The 22,213-nt window shown below is 38.9% G+C and overlaps 1 protein-coding gene across 2 annotated transcripts; it reads left to right on the top strand.

Annotated features, from left to right (window-relative positions):
- The first annotated feature begins 29 nt into the window (after positions 1 to 29).
- LOC136046031 (acyl-coenzyme A synthetase ACSM4, mitochondrial-like) lies at positions 30 to 14,293 on the top strand. 2 transcript variants are annotated; one of them, XM_065732278.1, is made up of 14 exons: positions 30 to 61; positions 4,753 to 4,978; positions 5,820 to 6,030; positions 6,419 to 6,626; positions 7,009 to 7,152; positions 7,933 to 8,089; positions 9,192 to 9,271; positions 10,012 to 10,135; positions 10,637 to 10,717; positions 10,814 to 10,915; positions 11,826 to 11,953; positions 12,286 to 12,385; positions 12,815 to 12,934; positions 13,730 to 14,293. In XM_065732278.1, the coding sequence occupies exons 2-14, from the start codon at positions 4,781 to 4,783 to the stop codon at positions 13,814 to 13,816; spliced, it is 1,740 nt and encodes a 579-aa protein (XP_065588350.1). In that variant the 5' UTR covers positions 30 to 61; positions 4,753 to 4,780; the 3' UTR covers positions 13,817 to 14,293. The 2 variants fall into 2 exon arrangements, with proteins under 2 accessions (XP_065588350.1, XP_065588351.1); XM_065732279.1 differs by lacking the exon at positions 12,815 to 12,934.
- The last annotated feature ends 7,920 nt before the right edge of the window (positions 14,294 to 22,213 follow it).

Raw genomic sequence — 22,213 nt, 5'->3', positions numbered from 1 at the left:
AATGAACCAGTGAATAAGACCTACTCCTGGCAGCTCAATCCACGCTGCCCAGAGCAAACAGGTCAGTAAAATGAATTGTTCAAGTTCTTGATGGAATGATCACCAAGAAGAAGCAATTGGTACTAATCAGGAAAAATTATTTCTGATTTTAGCAGCAGTTCAGAAAACTTTCTCATTACTGTGTCCTTTTCTCAATTTTCTTGTTTTGTTTTCATCTCTAACTCTGCTGGTGAAAGTGTCAAAAAACTGTCAGACGTTTTCTCTTAGCAAAACTTCGTATAAATTTTGGTAGACCACTAGGGAATCCTCCATTTTCTTTGTCATTTTGTCAGTTTTTAATATCCTGTCCAAACTTGAACATTGCTTCTGAATATCTGTAGTCTCCTCTCTATCCACTGTTGTGTATATTTTGCTCTTACAATGCTCTAAAATCCATTGATTTTAGCTAAACTGTAGAATTGGAGCACGCTAAGAAATGAGAAGGGGTTCACTATGTTATGAAAAAGAATAATCAAAATTATTGTGTTACAGTGCTGAAAGTAGATACATTGGTTTTCAGCATTAACAGTAGTGGTCACATCTAAAAGAAAAGTTACATTTAACAAAACGCATGCTATTTTTCATTGGTGGTTTTCTTCAGTGAGAAAAACAAATAAAAAACATATTTCTTAGAATATTATATTAAAAAACCTTTAATATTCATTTTTTATGTAGAATTTAGGAAATATTCAAAATACCATATTTCACAAGTAAAACCTTTTTAGATTATTTTTTTTTCCATCCATCCCTGTTAATAGGATTTTGACTTTAAATGCAAGTACCACCTGGATTCTAAGTTTCTCCTCTATAATCCTAATTCTTAAGTGGATAGAATGGCTCTTCTGTTGTTTGTCATGACCCCTCTGGGGTACATAAGTAGTTATCTGAATGCATGTACTCTATTGTAATCAGATTTGCTTTCCATTCCCTGTATCAAGTACTCACTCAGGAACCTGATTTTCTCTGTCAAAGAGAAACATCCTCTTGCTGCTATGGACCTATTTTTAATGGATTTACTTGTTGAGTACTGTTTTACCAATCATTTCTGGAAAAGAGGTCACGTAGGACATAGAATCGTGTTATTCTCAAGTTATGGCAAGTACCTGTGTGCATTTTGTTACATTGCCTAAACACAGTCCTGTGTACAGAGAAAAATACGCAGCTGTGCTTTCCATTTTGATATGAGGTTCTGAGAATAGGTTGCAAGGTTGCAAAACAAAACAATCAATTTATATCTGTGACTCCATTTCCAGACAAAATAAATTTCAAATTTATTTCAAAATTTCAGCAAAATTTCAAATGAAATGTATTGAGTTGCAACCAGATATTTAACTCAAAAATGTGATCATGTCTCTCTACCAGACTTTCATAAGACCTCTCTTACCAAAGAAAGATACCCTTCACTTCACAAGCAGCCTTATTCATGTCATCACTTTTTGGTAGCAAGCACATTTGTGAACAATTATTGTCAAGGATTAAGTCCAGGAAGAGTAATATTTCATCAAAAATCTCTGATGAACATCTTGAGAACTCACTAAGAATGGTAGCCCTTGCCACTGAACCAGACATTGATGAATCAGTTTCACAAAAACAGGGGCAAATATCCCATTAGTTTTGTGATTTTGTCACTCTGGATTTTTTAATGTTCTAAAAAAAATATGTTAACTGTTAAAGTAAGTTTTGCTGCTGATATATATTAACTATATTGTATATTTTAGGAGGGCTGCTATGAAAGTTATGTCTCCTATTTCATTATGTTGGTCCACAATATTAGAGGCGGATGTTGGTAGTACAGCAGTAAAGGTTGAACCTTCCCACCAATACTGTGTTACATTTTGTTGCTGTGTGACAGAAGACAGCAGAGAGGCACACTGACAGAACGATCTCTGACATAAAAGTACATTTGAAAAAGGGTGTGGAATTGAATTCCCCCATGCGGAAAACATGACAGCCACTGACATTCATCAGTGCTTGCTGAATATTTATGGAGACCAAACAGATCCATTGAGACAGTGGTGCATTTCAGCAGTGGTGACAGCAAACATCCTATGGTGCAGATTGTTTACAGCATGGCATACAGCTCTTGTTCATCACAAAAATGCACAGCTAGTGTTTATTACTATGTTGAAAATAGTAAATATAAAATAGTTTTATAGCTGAGAATTTGCTCTATCAAGCTGAGATCTTTGCTCATTGTATCTTTTATAGATTCTATGAAAATAAATAGGAGATATTACATTTGGCCTACATATATACAGCCCAATATCGCATGCACTGGTACAGGTTGGGGGATGAGCTGCTGGAGCAGACCTCTGAGGAGAGGGATACGGGTGTCCTGGTGGATGACAGGTTGGCCACAAGCCAGCAGTGTGCCCTGGTGGAAAAGAAGGCCAATGGGATCCTGGGGTGTATTAAAAAGAGCGTGACCAGCAGGTCAAGGGAGGTGGTCCTCTCCCTCTACTTGCATTGGTGTGGTCTCACCTGGAGTATTGTGCCCAGTTCTGGGCTCCCCAGTGCAAAAAAAGACAGGGATATCCTTGAAAGAGTCCAGCAGAGGGCCACAAAGATTATAAAGGGTGTGGAACACCTCTTATATGAGGAAAGGCTGAGAGACCTGGGTCTGTTCAGCTTTGAAAAAAGAAGACTCAGAGAGGATCTGATCCATGTCTATAAATATTGAAGGAGCAGGAGGCAAAGGGACAAGGCCAGACTCTTCTCAGCAGTGTGTGGTGATAGGACGAGGGGAAATGGCCACGAACTGAAGCATAGGAAGTTCCACACAAATGTATGTGGAACCTTCTTCACAGTGAGGGTGATGGAGCACTGGCACAGGCTGCACAGAGAGGCTGTCGAGTCTCCTTCTCTGGAGACGTTCAAGACCTGCCTGGACACCTACCTGTGCAACCTGGGCTAGGGAGCTGCTTTGGTGGGGGTGGGTTGGACTAGATCTCTAGAGGTCTTTTCCCACCCCTACAATTTTGTGATTCTGTGATTCTGTGAACAAAGCCCAGATAGTATCAGTGGATAGTCATGTACTGATAGTACTGGGGCTGGGCATACCTGCTGCTGAACATGGAGCAGACAAGGGAATGCCTGCAGCCCCACCTCAGTCCTTCCTGGTAGTCACTGATGACAAGATCATGTTTCTCTTTAACCATTCTTGCCTCTTTGCTTATTCCTCTGGGTTAAAGGCAATGGGTTAAATACACCAAGTTAAAAATCTTTTTGCAGTTTTTCTTCACTCAGCAAATCAGTAATGAAGAATTACTGATAACTCTTTGCAAGACTTCTGGTACTGCTATTTCCCAGTGATGACAATGAATGATATGCTGAATGTTTTTCCATGGCAACAGTGCATAATATTCCAGAAGGTATTGTGTAGATGCAAGACAGTTTCCTGTACTGCTTATCCCCACTAACCCATTTGTGTTTATTTTTAATATCTTCATGAGATTCTTTGCTTCACCAAAGACCACGGTCATAACAAGGTGTTGAAGCATTCTGAATCACTGAAAAGATTAAATTGTGCAAGCTATAGGTATCTGAGTTCTTTCTTCTGATAGGAAGATTAAATGTGATTGCTACCAGCTTCCACTAGTAAAAAAAGAAAGAATTCCACTGTTAAATTATTTATTTTGTCATGAGGAATAAAGTTTTTTTACAGGAATCATTGTTAGTACTTCAGAGGAGAAGTGGTTGTGGTTGAAGTATGTGGACAGTATGTGCTGAATACAAAACTAACTTAACATGGGACAAAGGGCAAAACTTTGCAAAGCTTTTGTAGTTTCACTCAGGTTACACACATTTCACATGGACAAGAAATTAATCCAAAGTTTTCTTATTTTTTCCAAGCTGGTTGATGGCTTCATCCTCCGTAAGAATAGAAATGACCTGAATATCAGCAATCACTCACCTAAGCTTGCAACAAGACTAGTAATTTGCATTTAGCAGCTGAAAAAGGAAAATCAAGAAAGAAACAGCTTTCAGAGTCCTCATGAACTGCATTGTCCCCTGCTATTTCTGCAGGCTCTTCCAGAGTTTCCTCTGACCAGGTTTTGCCCCATATTGGACAGTGCTCATGTATGCTCAGCAGGTGCCTCTAAACAGCATTTTATCACTGTTAGTCAAGATTTTGAACCAATCTTATAGACTGCTGAAAGTAATGATAAAAATTAAGAAAAAAAAAACAGAAAAAAAAAGAATAGCAATAAAAAGAAAGCAACTGATTGGACTTCAGATCATTTAGGATTATTATGGTGAGACCAGATGGAAGAAGAACATCTACAGTGAACAAATGGAAACTGGAAACACCCTTCAGTTCCATGTGAAAGAAAAAGAATCTCAGAGAATCAAATACCAAGTGCTCTGATGTAAGAACAAGTATCCTTCCATAATGTAGATGATGTTAGCAGCCTCGAAGAACTGATCTATAATATATATGGATTGGCCAAGGTATAGACAAGATGATCATGTCAGTAGCTTAAGACCTTAAAAAGCTGTTGGTACAAAATACATGAAAGCACGCTGAGGAACTTAGCATTTAATTGAAGAAACATCAGTTTAACTGTGAGTAGCCTAAGTGAATTCAACTAATAATTAGTCAATTCATAACTGAATTGTCTTTGTCTGGTTAATCTCAAGATCGTGTTAGCCTTTTTCATTATTTTCGTTTCAGGAAAACAATTACAACAATTCCAATTAACTTTCTTGCAGAATACTGCATCTCCATTTATATCCTGCCATGAAGATTTGTAAGTTACAGACTCTAAAATCACTGTGGACTCTGAGACCTCCTTGTAGAATTTTCCATGGACACCCCAGGGTGCTTGTCTCTGATGTGCATTCCCAGTATAAGTCTGTCAGACGTGGTGAGCAGGAAATACCAGAGTACTTTAACTTTGCAAGTGATGTACTGGACAAATGGTCTGAGATTGAAAAGGTAGGTGATCTTTTATTGGGCAGATGAGAGCCTTTAATTAATTTATAAAAATAACCTTTTTCAATTAAAAAAAATAGTTGCTAAAAACAATTTCCATCAGCAAATGATGTGGAGTCTCATTTCTTCTTGCTTCATTTTTTACAAGTGGCTCTGAACCTTGGTGTACCCTGTGTAGGTGGAAAAAGCAGTGATAAGACCCTTATGACCTTGACTTATCCTTGAAATGTCTTCTGCATGCCGTAATATTAGAAGTCGCATCATAAAAATAAGAGTAACATAAAAATAATACTCCATGCCATGGAAATTTCTCCCACAAGTGTGCAATTACCTCACTCCAAAGTAGATGCTGCATTTGTCCGGATACCATGTGGCTAAATACCTCTTGCTTAGTTCCCTCTCCCTGAGCTCTCAGTTTTGTCCTGGAATACTGCATTGTCATGCTTTATTTTGACTCTACCTGGGCAGCTTTTGTCTGTTAGTATTCCACAACTCCATTCAGAACATCACAAGTATTAGGTGAAGTATTTCATGTTACCCACTAGAAGCTAGTGCTTCTTAAGAGCGTTAATGCCCAGTTCAAAGCTTAAACAGGAATAGAGTTCAGACGACGACTCGAGTCTGGAGACACAGAATGGTGAACACCTCAGGTTCAGAAAAGGGCAGTTTGTTAGAAATATCTGACTGTGATCGATTGTGAGTCTTGCACTACCTAAGAACAGGAAATGGCTCATATGCAAGTTTGGAAACACCTGAATCCCCAACTCACAGATAATTGTGTTTTCATAATTATGCGGTCTTTCAGAAGAAATTGGCATTTCTTTGTAATCCTTGTGGTTTTTAGGCTGGAAAAAGACCATCAAATGCTGCTTTTTGGTGGGTAAGTGGAAATGGAGAAGAAGTAAAGTGGAGCTTTGAGGAGCTGGGATTCCTTTCTCGGAAAGTGGCCAATATGTTGACCAAAATATGTGGACTGCAAAAGGGGGACAGAGTCATTGTGATCTTGCCACGAATCCCAGAGTGGTGGCTGGTGAATGTGGCTTGCATTCGAACAGGTCAGTGAGCATATCTGAGATAATTAAAACTGGTCAATAATGCAAATAATTTGAGAGAATATAGAATCATTTATAAAGTATTAGTAATGTAAATTAAATTAATTTAGTGAGTTACCTAGCTACTGTGCAGGATTAGCCATGGGAAGCATAGGGGGTCTGGGATCATGTAGATGGCAGAAGACAGAGATCTGTGGAGTCACCAGAGATGTCCACCTTTGATTCCTTATAGGAGAGCACAGCCGCTGCATAATTCCAACATTAACTGATTTGGAAATGTCAGGGAAAATTCATCCCAGAGATCAGTTTCAGAATAGTCACAAGTTTAGATTATTTGAAAAGGATCAGACATAAAAAATATTATCTTAAACTAACTATGTTGCTCTTCCAGGAATTGTCTTAATTCCAGCAACATCCCAATTAACAGCCAAAGACATATTATATCGACTCCAGGCTTCGAAGGCCAAGTGCATCATTACTAGTGACATTCTGGCTCCTGCTGTAGATTCAGTGGCATCTGAGTGCCAGTTTCTTAAAAACAAGCTGATGGTGTCCAAAGGCAGTAGGGAGGGATGGCTGAACTTCAATGAACTGTACAAGTGAGTATGCACTAGCAGCGTTGCAGTCATGATACAGAAAGCAGACCTGTTCTCCACAAATGGTAATTTACAAGTACTCATCAAGAGTGAATATTCATCAAACACCAGTATTAAGTCTACTAAGTCTTACTGGTGTGAATTCATGGCTCCCTGATTGCTGTGTCCACATCAGAGTTTGCTGACAGCAGTTGTTTACCAGCAGTCTTCAGTCTTATTCCAGGAAGTTTCTACCCTGTTCTTCTTAAGTGGAAGCTTGTCATGAAGGGAAGTGTAACTTTACATGATTTTAGTCAAATTTGGTGAAAGGTTTCTGTGCATCTTACTTTCTGAAGCCTGTTTAAAGTAATCACTGAAGTCACCAATTGCGTTCTGTGTTTTACAGAAACCAGTCTGCTGACCATTCCTGTGTCAAAACAAAGATTCAAGATTCAATGATTACCTTCTTTACCAGTGGAACCACAGGTTCTCCAAAGATGACGGGACATTCCCAAGGCAGCCTTGGTTTTAGACCTCTGTTATGTGAAAGGTATGAAGGATTTCAGCCTGGCAGAAGAACAAAGCATAATTGGAGCTGCATTATAGAACTGATGAAAACTTACTGAATAAGAAATACCCAAATGTATGGCTACAGTCCTTCTCCCCCAGAAATTAGGTTAGAAACTGACAGATTTCCAAGTGAACAGGATCAGTCCTAGTATTGCCATTTTCCAATAACTATCTTCCAATTTTTCTTTAGAGTGGTTCAAAGGAAAGTCATAAACCAGGAATATTTTAGAGTGCAGAACCAAAAATACCATGCTGTTTGGGCTGTAAAAATTTTGTCATGTGTAAACAATCAGAGCTGATGTTGATTGCACAGATCAGCCTGGTCCCTCAGCAGGTTTAAAAGTAAAGTAAAATACCTGGTGTCCAATGCAAAACCTTGTGCTTCAGCCCTATCTTTCTCCATAAAAGTGACTTTACTGTAATTATTTCCCATATTGTATCTTATGTTATGACTAATCTTGTATGTTTACAATTAATTTGTACAAACATATTCTTAAACCATAGAGGTCCTTTTATCCCTGAGCTAGCAAATATACGAATAAACTTTCTTAAGAGTGCCCAGAGCCCACATATCTCATCAGCAGTCTTGGATTTGCATTTTATTTTCTATTGGTGTTGATTGTTGGACATTTGATTTTTTTAGGAGTGGGGGACAGTGACTCTTTGGTTTCATTTGCTTTCTTTTCTTCTTTCTTATTTTAATTAAACAAAAGTTACCATTTCCTTTTTATTTTTTGTTTAATTTTTTTCCTGCTCTTAGATACTGGTTGGACGTGGCTCCAACAGACACAGTATGGGGCATTACAGACACAGGCTGGATAGTAACTTCACTGACATCTGTATTCGATGCCTGGGCTTTGGGATCATGTGTCTTCGTCCACCAGCTCCCACAGATTGAATCATCGGTTATCCTCAATGTAAGAAAGACTTGCAGAGATGTTTTAACCTGCAGAAAAGGAGGAAAAAATGATTTCTTACTGCATGGAAAGATTTAGTGAGTGTTATGTCCACTATTGCATTCAAGATGCTGTATCTTTCCATAACGTCCTATTCACATTTTAAAATGTACAGAGAAGGAAGGGGTCAGACCCAAGACAGCTTCATCAATTTTGCTTATAGCTGTTGAGCATGTAGGAAAATCATTCCATAAGCAGTACTAATTGCATGCCTTTGTTCCAGTAACAATGGGGAGTAATATTAGCTGACATTAATGCAAACTGAAAGTGATTTTCTGCCTGTGGTGGTGAAGATGAAATCAAACTCCGTTGTATGTGCAGTTCTGGGACCCTAGCACAAGAAGGACATGGGGCTGTTGGAGTGGGTCCAGAGGAGGGCCACAGAGATGATCAGAGGATGGAGTTCCTCCCCTATTGGGGACAGACTGGCAAAGCTGGGGCTTTTCAGTGTGGAGAAGAGAAGGCTCTAAGGAGACCTTATAACCCTTTCAGGACCTGAAGGGGCCTTCAGGAAAGTTGAGGAGGGACTCATAAGGGCATGCAGCAACAGGATGAGAAAAATGGCTTTAAATTGGAAGAGGGTAGACTAGAAGTTAGGAAGAAATTCCTTACTATGAGGGTGGTGAGACTAGAACAGGTTGCCCAGAGAGGTTATGGATGTCCCCTCCCTGGAAGCACTCAAGACCAGGCTAGGTGGGACTGTGAGCAACCTGGTCTAAAGGGAGGTGTTCCTGTCTATGACAGGGGGGTTGGAATGAGATGATCTTAAAAGTCCCTTCCAACCCAAACCATTCTATGAACCACCCCCATAATGCAGACAGGCTTATTCTGCCCATGCTCTGAGCTGTCTAAACAGTCTGGGTGCCATGTGCACAAGCACCTGTACATATTCTCCACCTGTTATGCCAAGAGTAGGAATGTTTCTTGCCCAACAGAGTATATCTGCTGCTTTTACATAAATGGGAGAGATATATTTGACTCCCACCTTCCTCTGCACTGTACATCCACAAGACAGCTTTTGTTGTCTGAGTTTCACCTGTAGTCTTGTTGCTTCACTCACTAGACTCTCTGCAGCTTCCCCATTGACACCATGATTAGTGCTCCCACGCTGTACCGCATGCTGGTGCAAAATGATCTCTCCAGGTACGTCAAGAGATATTATTTACCCTAACTACATACTAGTGATCTCTCAGATCTAGCTTTTTGCCCCAGCGTAGGGTTGTAATTCAGTTTAAAATATCCTTTATGAAAAGACAGTCACACAAGATTTGATAGTTTTGCTGATTGTAGAAAAGTTTGCCACTGGTAATTTGAGACTTTTAATTACTGAACTTGTTAGTAAATCTCAGAGAATATAAAACAAAACACGTGGAAAATTCTAATTTCAATAACCATATTAACTGTCCATGTGTTGGGAAGTGCTGTCACCCTAGAAAGTCAGCACTAGAGCATTAGAGCTGGGGACTGGCAGACCTTCTGCTCCAGTTTATTACTGATGAACAAACTGTCCCTGCTGGTTGCTTCCTCTCCTGTACTTTCTCTCTCTTGGACTGTTGCAGAGGGTCAGCAGTCTGGAGCCTGGCTCAGCAAATTAATCCCTGGTTAGTTACAAGATTGTGCATAAATCCCAGCTGATTTCAGCCAAACTTTTACTTTGTTTTTCATGTATGTTTAACTCTGCTGCTACTTGTCTATAACACTGAGCAAAGATTGATATCCTTGCTTTACTGGGAGCCAAAGAATCAGAAATCCTCTGGTTTTCCTACTTCGTGGGAATAGCTTCCACAGTAAACAGAGCTCCAGGATTATTCTACAGCATTTTGCTACTCCTTGTCTTATCTAATAGATTTAAGTATTTCTCTGGTTTTTGACCCCTTGTCAAGTTACAAATTCAAGAACCTGAAGCACTGCCTGAGTGGAGGGGAGCCACTAAACCCAGAAGTCATTGACCAGTGGAAAAGCAAGACAGGGCTAGACATCTATGAAGTATATGGCCAGACTGAAACGGTAGTGTCACTATTCTGTTAAATCTTTGTAATTCCCTTTTGCTTGATGAAATGTTAATGCTTGTTTTCAATAACATAGCCTGTTTCTTCTTTCACATTTTTGTGAATGTTTCAGTAACCTCCTCCACAGATCTCCTCTGAAGAGCACATTTACATGGCTGTACTCACAGAACCTCTTTGAAATGGGGATTGGGGATGTGCTATAGTATTTTCTTAAATGTCCTAAAGCAAATTCCAAATGATAGTCATAAGACAGAGGGCAGAGATTAAGGTCTAAGAAAGATTGGTTAGTAGAGGACACAAATTCTTTGTATTTAATGAATAGTATTATTTCCAAGTATTTCTTGATTTTATTCATTTCTACTGTGCAAAACCAACATCCAGGATCTTCTTAATCTTAATTTCTTTCTTTGGCGTTATTCTAGAAAATGCATGCAATGAATTAAATGTGAATGCAGTGGTTTTCTACAGCAAATCTTTATTTTGATTTTGATTTTTACAGGGAATAATCTGCTCTGTATCTAGAGGAATGAAGATCAAACCTGGATCAATGGGAAAGGCAGCTCCCCCATTTGATGTTCAGGTTTATCGGCTGCTTTTTAGACTTCTCTGCAGGTGGAGGGCGGGTGTTCTTGTTTTATTTTACTTATACTAAAGTACGTATTGGTTTTCATATTAGGTTGTAGACAAAAATGCTAATATTCTGCCTCCAGGACAACAGGGGGAAATTGCTATCAGAAGCAAACCCATAAGACCACTTGGTTTATTCACCGAATATTTAGTAAGTATTTTATTCCTCAGCAACAGCAATCTCTCCAAAATATCTCCAATTCCTTAGGAATTAAAAAGACTGCTTTCAGGCTTGCTGACCCAATTTTTGAGTCCTGAGCTGTAGAAGCAATCTGTGTTGACAGAGAGAATCTAAGCATAGACTCCTTAGATGTTCTGTGCAGACAGAGGCCTGATGGGAAGCTATTCTTCCCCTTAAGGTTGGATAATAGGAAAAATTCTTTCTCAGAAAGAGTGGTGATGCATTGGCACAGGGAGGTGATGGAGTCACCATCCCTGGAGATGTTCAAGAACTCTGAATGTGGCAGCTGGGGACATAGCTAGTAGGCATGTTGAGATGGGTTGGAACTGGTGATCTTAAAGGTCTTTTCCAGCCTTGGTTCTATGATTTGAAGATGCTTTTGAGAACAGAGAGGAAAAATGTGATTCAGACTTCATTTCTAGCTCGTTCTTTGATTCAGATTTTTGTTCAAGTATGTTAAAACCTGGATCTGAAAAAGCAGACTAAAACATTTCTCTACCACCCTTACCACAGACCATAATCTTACTGGGAAGCACCATATGTGCACTGTATGCTATCTCAAAAGCTAATTAAATATTTATGTTAAGAATTGACTAAAAGCTCAAGTAACTTAGAGAAAACCTGAGGAATTCACTTGCTTGGATTGGTGAATACTAGAAAGGTGAAGAGAAGAATTTATAAAATATTAAGTTAATTTATTTTCAAGAGTTGGAATGTTGGGTTTTTTTAAACCTATTTAATTGTATTTTATATCAGTATCAGTGCAATTCTTGAAGAGTCTTGATTGAACAAATAAATTCAAATTAATTTAACATTATGTGTGCTATTGTATAATGCTGATGCATGCTCAAAAATTTAATTATTTGTAATCCACTTCAAGGATAACCATAAGAAAACTACAGAGAGTGAGCGTGGCGATTTTTACATCACAGGGGATAGAGGGACTATGGATGAAGATGGATATTTTTGGTTTATTGGAAGAGACGATGACATCATCATTTCTTCAGGGTCAGTTTGTTTGCTTCTCTTCTAAACCTGCCCTGGGGTGAAATATATTACCTCTCACCTTATGAATATTTGCTTTTATTAGTAGTTTTTCTTAGACCTGCATTATCATCTTACTTATGTATTCATAACAGTTTCCCCTGCAACTCATCTCTTTCAACACACGAGCAGGTCACAACTCTGCCCTTTCTTCACTGGCAGAGGAGGGATTTTAATCTAGTTTCAATTTAAACTGAAATTGAAGGATACAGTCACAACCAAGGCAACATTTTATTTCAGAACTGTTTTGGTACTGTTTTCCAGCTCAAGTCCTCCATGGTTCTTCCCTTAACCAGGTATCGCATTGGGCCATTTGAGGTAGAGAATGCCTTGATAGAACACCCAGCAGTAGCAGAAACAGCTGTTGTCAGCAGTCCAGATGCCCTCAGAGGAGAGGTAATGATGCTGCATAGCAGTGGCAGAAGCCATACATTTGATAAATCAAGTTTATTCTTTATTTAGTAATATATACTTTTACTTAGTAATATATAACTGTAAGGCAAACTTTAGAGAGAAATAAAATGTTCTGCAGACTCTGCAGAGACACTTCTTGTTACCCCTTCTCCTTGACCCTGTCTGACAGCATAAAGCAAATGCCCTTTTTCTGTAACGTGTGCAGAAAAACTTTGCTTTAAAATTTTCCTTTGGCATGAACGTGTGCAAAAGCTGAGCACAACCATTTCATATGTTGTGTCTGTTTCTCTCTTATTCCTTGCACATCATGACTCCAAGCTCGCATGATTTCATAACTGCTCACTGATAGCCAATGTATCAGTTCTTGAAAACTGACAGTGTCAGATCACTCTTACTGACCTTGTCTTCTAGGTTGTGAAAGCATTTGTGGTCCTGTCTGATGCCTTTTCATCCAGTGATTATGATAGCTTGGCCCGCGACTTGCAGGAGCATGTCAAGAAAACTACTGCTCCATATAAATATCCCAGGAAGGTAAATGCTTCTGGGAAAACTAAACCATTCTTCCATAAATCCCATTCAAATTATAACATGGATCTTCATGGTTTATCTGAAAGAAACAGTGATAAGGGTTCAGCTAGAACACTGGCTACAAAAGGTCATTCATAATAGTTTATAATATTTTTCATTTGAGTAAACTGTTTGCTTAAAACTCAGATATAGTTGTAGGCTTTGTCTGACATCCTAGTTAGCTCTCTGTGTTCTAAGTCAATGTCACAGCTACAGATCTCAATTTTTGTATTCCATATATAACCAAACACTCTCTAGTGAATTTAGGGATAGGATATGACTGAATTCTAGTATTTGTCTACTGGTCCTCACACTTACCAAAGAAGAGGAAAGTCCAGGAGGACATGCTTGATGTTTCTCAGAAATACCAACACTACAGGAAAAATGTCACTAGCAATACTTTAGTTTACACATGCAGAACTTTTAGGAACCATTATTTTATGCCAATATCATCCCTCTTCTCTTTATTTTGTCATTATTCACCTCTGTTCTCAGATAGTATTTGTCTTTGTCCTTTAGTTACAATACTCAGCTTGGTTAGCTGGAAGGCAGCTTCCCCTGGTGTTTGACCATTCAGGAAGCCAAAGAAATCTCCAGAAGATGCACACGGTGCTGCCTTGATATGGCTTGAATTTGATCCTTTAGGCAAGAAGTGTTCACTGATGGGAGGTTTTCTTGTTTTCCATGCACATTGAGGGTCTTGGAAAAGCTGCTCTGTAGAGATCATACTACATGTTCTTCTGTTTTCTTTTTATTTAGGTCGAATTCGTCCAGGAGCTGCCAAAGACAGTCACTGGGAAGATAAAGAGGAATGAATTAAGAGCCAAAGAGTGGGGACAGATGTAGCATTGTGCAGAATTTAACAGAACTTCTGTTGTTCCATTAATGCTATATTTCTCTGTTAAAATAGGACTGGTCTGTTTTTAAATGCCTGAGCATCAGAATCGGTAGATAATGCCAAAGTGTGATGTTTGCATCTGTTTGCAAAAACTTCTAATACCAGCACTATAGGTTCAGGTCCTGTTGCACTGCTGGGAGAACAAATAATACAAATAATAATACAACTCCATTCTAGACCTTACTATGCAAAAAATCCCCAGAACTTAGCCGGTGACCCATCTCTTATAGATAACATCAAAGATCAGTGAAGGGATAGTGGTGATACAGATTGCCTAGCACCAAGCTGTAGAAAGAGACAGGTGAGGGTTTGAGTTGCCCACATATACTGTCCTTAAATGCAGCATGTTTTAAACTGAATCCTGTACTTCTAACATTCACTGAAGAGGGAAACACTCCTCTATTGATACCAGAAGACTTTCATAAACGTATTGTTGCTACTGGTTGGCCAGACATGGTACAGCATAAGGCTCTATATCCCCTCCATTCTGGACATCCCCAGTCCAGGGACAAATGTCAAGCACCGAGTGCCAATTTAATGCTGCGCAACAAAGCCTTTTATATCCGTACACCCAAAACGCCCGCTCCACCCTGCAGACACATGACACCCAATCACACCCGAGTTCCTTCCTCCCACAAGCCCTCCTCAAGACCACTGCGAGCCTCAGAAACCCATGGCCCTGCCTTGCAACCCTACACCTGTGTTTACATGTTATGTGTTGATAACACATGTTATGTGTTACTGCCAGTTTCTCCCAAGCTTTTTCCACAAATGTTGTCTAATACAGAGTGTCTTCGTTGCTTATCCTCTATTCTGATCTTCCCATACAAGAGGCAAAACTCCTGTACCAACTCTGATGGCCTTAAAAATAGTTTGCTGTTTGGCAAGTGACCCAAGTTGTATACTAAACCACAATTCTTTGACACAGTAGCCAATTGTTGCATGTCCAGGCTGTATCAGCAACCACTTTGGTAGGGATTAAACCAGTAAGAAAACTCTGGTATAAATCTGGTTCAGATGATCACATCTGCTTCCTCCTTACAGTTGTAAACACAACAGTGGGCCAAGCTTTTAGTTGTTAGGCTTTTTTAACTGTATGTACTTTTTTTTTTTTAAGATTTCCCTTTCTGGCCTGAATTTTCATAATTGACAAAACGTTTCCAGCCTTCAACAGTCAACTTCCATTCATGAAGTAAGAGGAAATTGATAGAAAAAGCAGTATATCTGTGCACAAAATAAGGTCCTTTCCAGCCTTCTTACTACCTAGAGTTCCATTCTTAAGCAAGATTTGGAGAATGTTAATTTTGAGAAAATAAATCATTTTTATTTCTTGAGATTAAAAGTGTTGGTTATGTCACTGAAACAATTTCTGTACCAGCAACAGCTGAGATGAAAGCAATTGTCAATAAATACATGTACTTTTTCTTTTCTGACAGTCGCTTTATTGTTTAATGCTCCCTAGTATTTCACAGAGATTTCAGAGCACTTTTCAGCATTTCAGTATTTTAGAAGTATAGATTACATAATTGTACAACTAGTCATTGCTTACTTAGAATTACTTGTTTCACCATGTCACATATCACTGCCACAAGCTCTTATCTGTATCCAGTTCTGTTTCCCTTAAAAGTCATACATTTTTGGACCATCCAGGTTCTCTGCCTCTTCTAGATCTTCCTTGTTTCAAACAAACAAATGTTTTACTATTGCATGCTCATCCAGAGACAAAAAGCATAATTATAAGCAAATGTATGTAAAAATAAGCAAACATAAACTGGGATTCAGAGACCCTAGAAATGATCTCTGACTCTGCAATTAGCACTAGGCTGATTAGTATAGTTTGCCACAGGCTTCGGTGATGGAACTATAACCTACTGTGATTCCTTACTCAGCTAACCCTATGAGCTGGATCTCTGCTGTGAACTAGTACCCAGTTTTTTTGCATGAACAGGGCAGTATCAAAGTCAAATATATTGCCAGGTCACTCATTCTTATGCAGTCTGTGAGGTGCCCTGCTCCACACTGCAGCAGATATTCATTATAGTTTTCTATAATGGGGGAGAGGAGGAGGTTAGAAAAGACCTCCAAGATTATCTAGTCCAACCATCCATCTACCACCAAATACCACTAAACCATATCCCTAAGTATCACACCTACGCATTTGAATGCCTCCAGGGATGGTGACTCCACCATCTCCATGGGCAGCCCGTTCCACAGCCTAAGTGCTCTTGCAAAAGATAAGTACCCCTACTATTTTCCTAACTTTTATCTGATTTTTTAAAAGATTTTTTTCTTAATATCAAACCTAAACCTTCATATATATATGTATGTATATATGTATACACACACATACAATGTGCCTGTACAGCTTCACTTGCATTAAGAAATAAGTTAATATTTTTGATGTTTAAGAAGTCCTTAATGAATTTCCAGAATGTGTTTTGAACTTCGTACTGCAGATTTGCTGGATGGGGATTTTTGTAACCTTTGATTTGCAATTTTAGCCATTGCACTGAGCAAATGCGTTTAATAAGTGACCTACAGTTTCACTTCCTTTCCAATACAAACATTGGAATAAAGCCATAGTGAAAAGCAGAGCATTATTTAAGTCAGTTTGGTTTTAGTTATTTGTAAGGCTCTTTGGATTGTTGGAGTAAAACCAATTATATTATATTAATACCATATATGAGTCTTAATAATCATCCTGTACATATAAAAATAGCACAGTTTATAAATGAAATGGCTATAAGCAAATTTATGTGAGAAGGATTAATTGTTGAAAAGATCAGTAGAAAAAGAATTCAGCTTTCACTTTCAAATATTAGATTTAGGACGCACACCAAAACTCATTATTGGTGTCTGACTTTCCATTGGATGTGGCAGAGCAACAGTATCTAGCACTGTTCCACCACTGATGTCTGTGGAAAATGAAGGATTCCCTGAAGTTTTGCTTTATTTTATGAGATATTTCTTGCTGCTGTTGGTACTCTCTAGGAAAAACTGCCAAAACTGCATGGCAACCTTTATACATAGTTATGAATATTCATACTTCTGTTTTGATGAGATAGATGACGATATAATCATTTGGGTAAGCTTTTAGTTGTTGATTTTTTTTTCCAATAAATTCATTTATTCTGTTTGAATTTTGAGTTCTCTGCAAAATAGGAATGGGAGATGCAGTTGCCATGCTTAAGTATGGCTGGTGATAAACTTCTAACAGAATTCCACTAAAATTAAGACTGAATTCTCAATTTGGACCTTAAATGGATCTGAGGGTGAAAAAATCACTTCAAATGATTGCAATTTTGCATTTACAGCATTCTTTTAATGAGGCATTACAGTATGATATTGTTGAAATCAAAACATGTCCTTTGGCTTCTCTCAGTTTCTGGACAAGTTTTCAACATCAATAAATTGTTTAAAATTTCCCTAAGGCTCTACAAAAACTCTCTGACTCTAACTCTTTCAGTCTGTGATATTTATATGATTCTATAAGGACTCTAGAATGAATCTTCAAATCTATTATGACTCTGTTATGATACTATCTGTCATGGTTTTATGATTTTTGTTAACCAGTATTTCACATCGTAACATCATGTAGTGCACTGGTAGTTAAAGAGTTAATGCTCCAATTTCGTGGATCAATAGTTCTGGGTATACCTGTCTCAGAAGACAAGCTACATACCCCACAGGGTTTTGCACTACTTTGCATTTTTCCATTTTCTGCTCAGAGGGAAAGATAAACCTGTTGGCAAGTCATCCCTCTCCCCTTTCTGCTTGACCCAGCAACCATCTCACCTTCAGCATTAGAGTAAAGCCCTTGGTTTTCAGACCAAGAGATAAACCAGTGACACTATGATGACACTATGAGGAATCTGACAACTTACTGATGTCTCTGTGATGTTTACAATGAGTCTATGATTAATTTTTAACTCTGATTACTCTGTGATGACACCTTGTGGAAGACAAAAATTGTTCTTTTCTGTGTCTCAAAGCTTGCTTGATAAGATTTTAACTGACAACTGCAAATTGTTTAGAGGGTACCATTGTGCCACAGTGCCTCTGCCTCTCGTGGTTGTAAAGATAAGCAGAAATGGGGGCAAGTTTTTTTGAAAGAAGAACAGGGAACAGGACAAGGAAAAGAAAAATAAAATAAAATAAACTGAGAAATGGGGGATAAAAGACCTTCAATAAACTAAGGACTTTAGAGAAGAAATCACGAAGAAAAAAAAGATTTGACGGAGAATTCCCTGAGGGGAAAACATCTTTGGAAGAACTCCCTGAGGTCTGCTTGCTGCAAAGCTTCCCGGCTTTCTCCCATCCCCCGTGGTGACCGGACAAGTTCCTTGGACCACAGGAAAACTGCATTCACACCCCTTAAGTGAATGGGGGGGTGGAAGTTGTATGCATATTAGAAAGCTCACTACAAAAGGACACGACCTGTTAAATATGCTTAAAAGGCTAAGGATGCTGGAAAAAAGGAATATAAAATTACCACACTCTGGATTCCCTATTTTAACCATATTAACAAGGCCCAAAAGGGTAAGCCGATGTCTTGTTTTATTTTGTAGAAGACCCCCTAGAGGTCTTTCTGAACACACAAAGGTTGACAGATGACTTAAATCCATTGTATTTTGTGACAAATATTGAAGATTTGATCATACTAGAATGCTGAATATACCTCTTGATTACGTTATATATCTTGGTTGTGCAGTATCATGTTTCTGTTTGTTGTGGGTGTTCTCTTTAGATCTGTTAAACTTCACACTTGGGTTCAGAGCTTTCACAGGTTATGCTGGTTTACTGGCTACTACCTGCACAGTGATACCATTCCTTTTGACCCCTTCTTCTACACTTTTTTATCAAACTGATTATGATTCACATGTAACTCCACTATGGTGTTTCCAATAAATTGAGAAATGAACCAAAGGACCCATCATAACTGTCATATGTGGTCACAAAAAGAAATCTATTATGTTATTGATGTTTTTCAGTGTCAGAGAGATGTTGATTGTAACACCAGTCCAGGAGTTCCATCCAAAACATGGCTGTTGGAAAGAGTCTATGTTTCGTTAAGTAATGCATAAGTTTCTGAGATTACTCCTTTTATGTTTTATATTATGAGATATCCTACACACACTATCCCATGAAAGTTCTATATACTAAGTAAAACGTGGATGTTATTCGTGTCAAAAGACACAGTGTCAAGGATGCTGATACAATAACTGTAAACTAGCATTAACCATAATAGGCAGACACAATCGCTTAAAGGAGTAAAATTTCCTTATAAGGCATGGAAGGATAAACTGAGAACAGAGTTCTATCTGCATTTCAAACACAAAACCTTGCAAGATGGAGCCGGGAGTGCACATTCCTCAAACCAAGGGGTGGCAGAGATAAGCATCTCAAACACAAACCTTTCAAGGCCGAGCCCAGAGGGATGAATCAGAGGGCACTGAGGAAGACAAACAGACTTCATCCCAAAGACCACCTGAAGGAATGTGCGACCTCCTAGCGACTAGCCACGCAAGCGTAGAAGAATAAAATGATTAACTGAAAGGAGGAAGGGACTTCAGGGAATTTTAAATAAGACACTGTATAAAAGAAAAGGGAACCATCTTCTTGGTGTGCAGCACTAGCGGAGCGGAGACTCCCCGGCACACCCAGCACTGCTTGCTTATTGCTTTTCACCTTTTGATTGTAATAAAATATTCCAAAAACTCCTATTGGACTCTGAGCATTTACGACAACTATAAAAGTACTTGAACTCACCAAACTAGTATATATCTCTCTCAGCATTTAAATCACTTTTGAGATGTTCAAATGTGCAGTTCTATTCATTTTTAACCTTGAAGCAACATGCAGTGTTGCAGCATGGTGTAGTTATACCTTCACTCAGCCTATTAGAAAACATATTTGTTCCATCTATGGTCCTGGCAAAACACGAAATCATCTTTGAAAACATTACATGACAAGTTCACGTATTGTTGAATTGGACTAGACATGCTTTCTGAGAATTAAAATCACAAGAGCAACAAGTACTGATAATGGATTGCAAAAGCAGCTAGTGCTTGATATGTTGTTAGGGAATAGATTGTTTGTGGCAAATTGGATGACTCTAATTGTTGTCTAAAGATTGATGATAATGGCCAAGTTGTTAAACAAATTGCTCAGGGTATACAGAAAATTGCCCATGTTCCTGTCCAAACTTGGTAAGGCCTAGACTTTTTTCCTGGCTTCTAGGTGGCCCAAGGGTGAAACACATTCTATTTTATCTATTGTTGTTGCAACTGTTCTGTTTATTCCTTGCATGATTCCATGTTTTATTCAACTTATACAACATGTTGTATCCACTATGCACTTTGTAACCACTTCCACTGATGATGGACAAGTCCAACAGATCAGAGCAACATTTGTAACCAAGCCCAATAAATCCTTTATAGCAATTGTGTAACATTTAACTCCCCCTTACCCCCCCCACCCGTCTTCTCCCTTATGCTTACTTTTTTTTCCTCGACACAGTCGACGGTTTTTTGTGCATCAGTTTCAAGCAATCTTTGAGCCACCAAATGGTGTGGAAGACAAAAACTGCTCTTCATTTTTTGTCTCAAAGCTTGCTTCATAAGACCTTTCTGGTGAAAAGATTTTAACTGACAACTGGAAATTATTTAGGGGGTGCCTCTGTGCCACAGTGCCTCTGCTATGGTTGTAAAGATAAGCAGAAATAGGGACAAGCAGTCTTCTTCGGGGTACGGCTAGGAGAAGCTGATCACTGCAAAAGACGATAATGCTTGTGCATGGCAACAAAGGCACCACTCCCCGCTGGCTTATCTGCTGGGCCAGGTATGTCACCTAACATAGAGAAAAGAAAAAGAAACAAAAAAAACTGAGAAATAAGGGATAAAAGGCCTTCACTAAACTAAGGACTTTGGAGAAGAACTCCCAAAAAAGGAAAAAAAAAACCTTCCACTAAGAATTCCCTGAGGGGAAAACCTCCTTGGAAGAATTTCCTGAGGCCTGCATGCTGCGAAACTTCCCGGCTTTCTCCCATTCCCCAGGGTGACCAGACAAGCTCCTGAGACCAACCGACCTACTAGGAACCTCGCTGGATCCACAGCAAGGCTATCTCTCTTGCTTTCTACCAAGACTCCTTGCTTTTTTATCTTTTTTCTATCACTCACCTTCCCTCCCCCAGATGCCTAAGCAACTAGGATTTGTAATAAACTGGTTGGGCTAACATTTGACCCATTTTGTCTTAATCTCACTATCAGGTGCACATATATTAAAAAGAACCTCTTCTCCCTCCTATAAATTGGAGTGGGACACACCTTGGTTTTATTACAACTCTATAATGACTCTAGGATGACTGTGAATCTATGATGATTAAATCATGAGAACAGCTTATATCATCCAGATCCCTGTTGAATTATCTGCTGGGCTAGATGTGTTACACAAACAGAGAACAAAACTTAGAAATGGGAGTGGGCATAAATCAAACTAATGCCAGAACATGGAGCCAAACTTATCGATAAGAAAGCAGAACAGACATCCTGTTGTCCCAACAAGACAACCAAACAGATGTCTCTCTTAAACAAAACACCCATAGGAGTGGTGAGGAGCACTCCCCTTTCAAGGTTTGAAAATTTACAGCAAAACTGACCCTTAGGTTAAATCCCCTTGATAACCAGAGTTTGGAATGTAATGAATATTAATGTGTTATGCCTTTAAAAGTGTATTCGTTTCTCTCTTCAGTGTGCATGTTTGGTGGAGAGATCCCCCATGCACCCAGCGCTGTAATAGAGGGAATACCTGCTTGACATATTTCATTGGTGTGTCAAGTTACTATGTCAGATTTCTTGGCATCTTGACTATGACTCTATGATGACTCTATGATGACTGTATGACTACTTGACAATTGTATAGTTCTGTGACAATTCTGTGATGACTCAACAACTCTATGATAACTCTTTTCTATATCTATGATACTATGATCACTCCATCCAATCTATGATGATGCTACGCCTCTATGATGTCTATGGGATGAAAACAAGAATAACTCTAAGATGTCTCTATGACAACCTTCTAGCTGTGACCATCCAACCAATCCTTTATCTCCCTTAGCAGTCCAGCCTTCAGATCCATATCTCTACAATTCAGAGATAAGGATGTGGTGCAGGACCATGTCAAAGGCCTTGCACAAGTCCAGGTAAATGCCATCAGTTGCCTTTCTCTTGCCCACTGATGCTATCAATCCATTGCTATCAGTCCACTGCAGAAAGACATCAAATGAATCAGGCATGATCTGCTCTTGGTGAAGCCATGCTGGATATTTCAGATCACTTACTCAT

This window comes from Cyrtonyx montezumae, unplaced genomic scaffold (genome assembly GCF_038088225.1).
Source record: "Cyrtonyx montezumae isolate F1298 unplaced genomic scaffold, pur_monq_1.0 scaffold_16, whole genome shotgun sequence".
In the NCBI taxonomy this organism is placed as follows: domain Eukaryota; kingdom Metazoa; phylum Chordata; class Aves; order Galliformes; family Odontophoridae; genus Cyrtonyx; species Cyrtonyx montezumae.
Note: the sequence above shows the minus strand (reverse complement) of the source record. Positions and strands in the feature narration are given on the sequence as shown.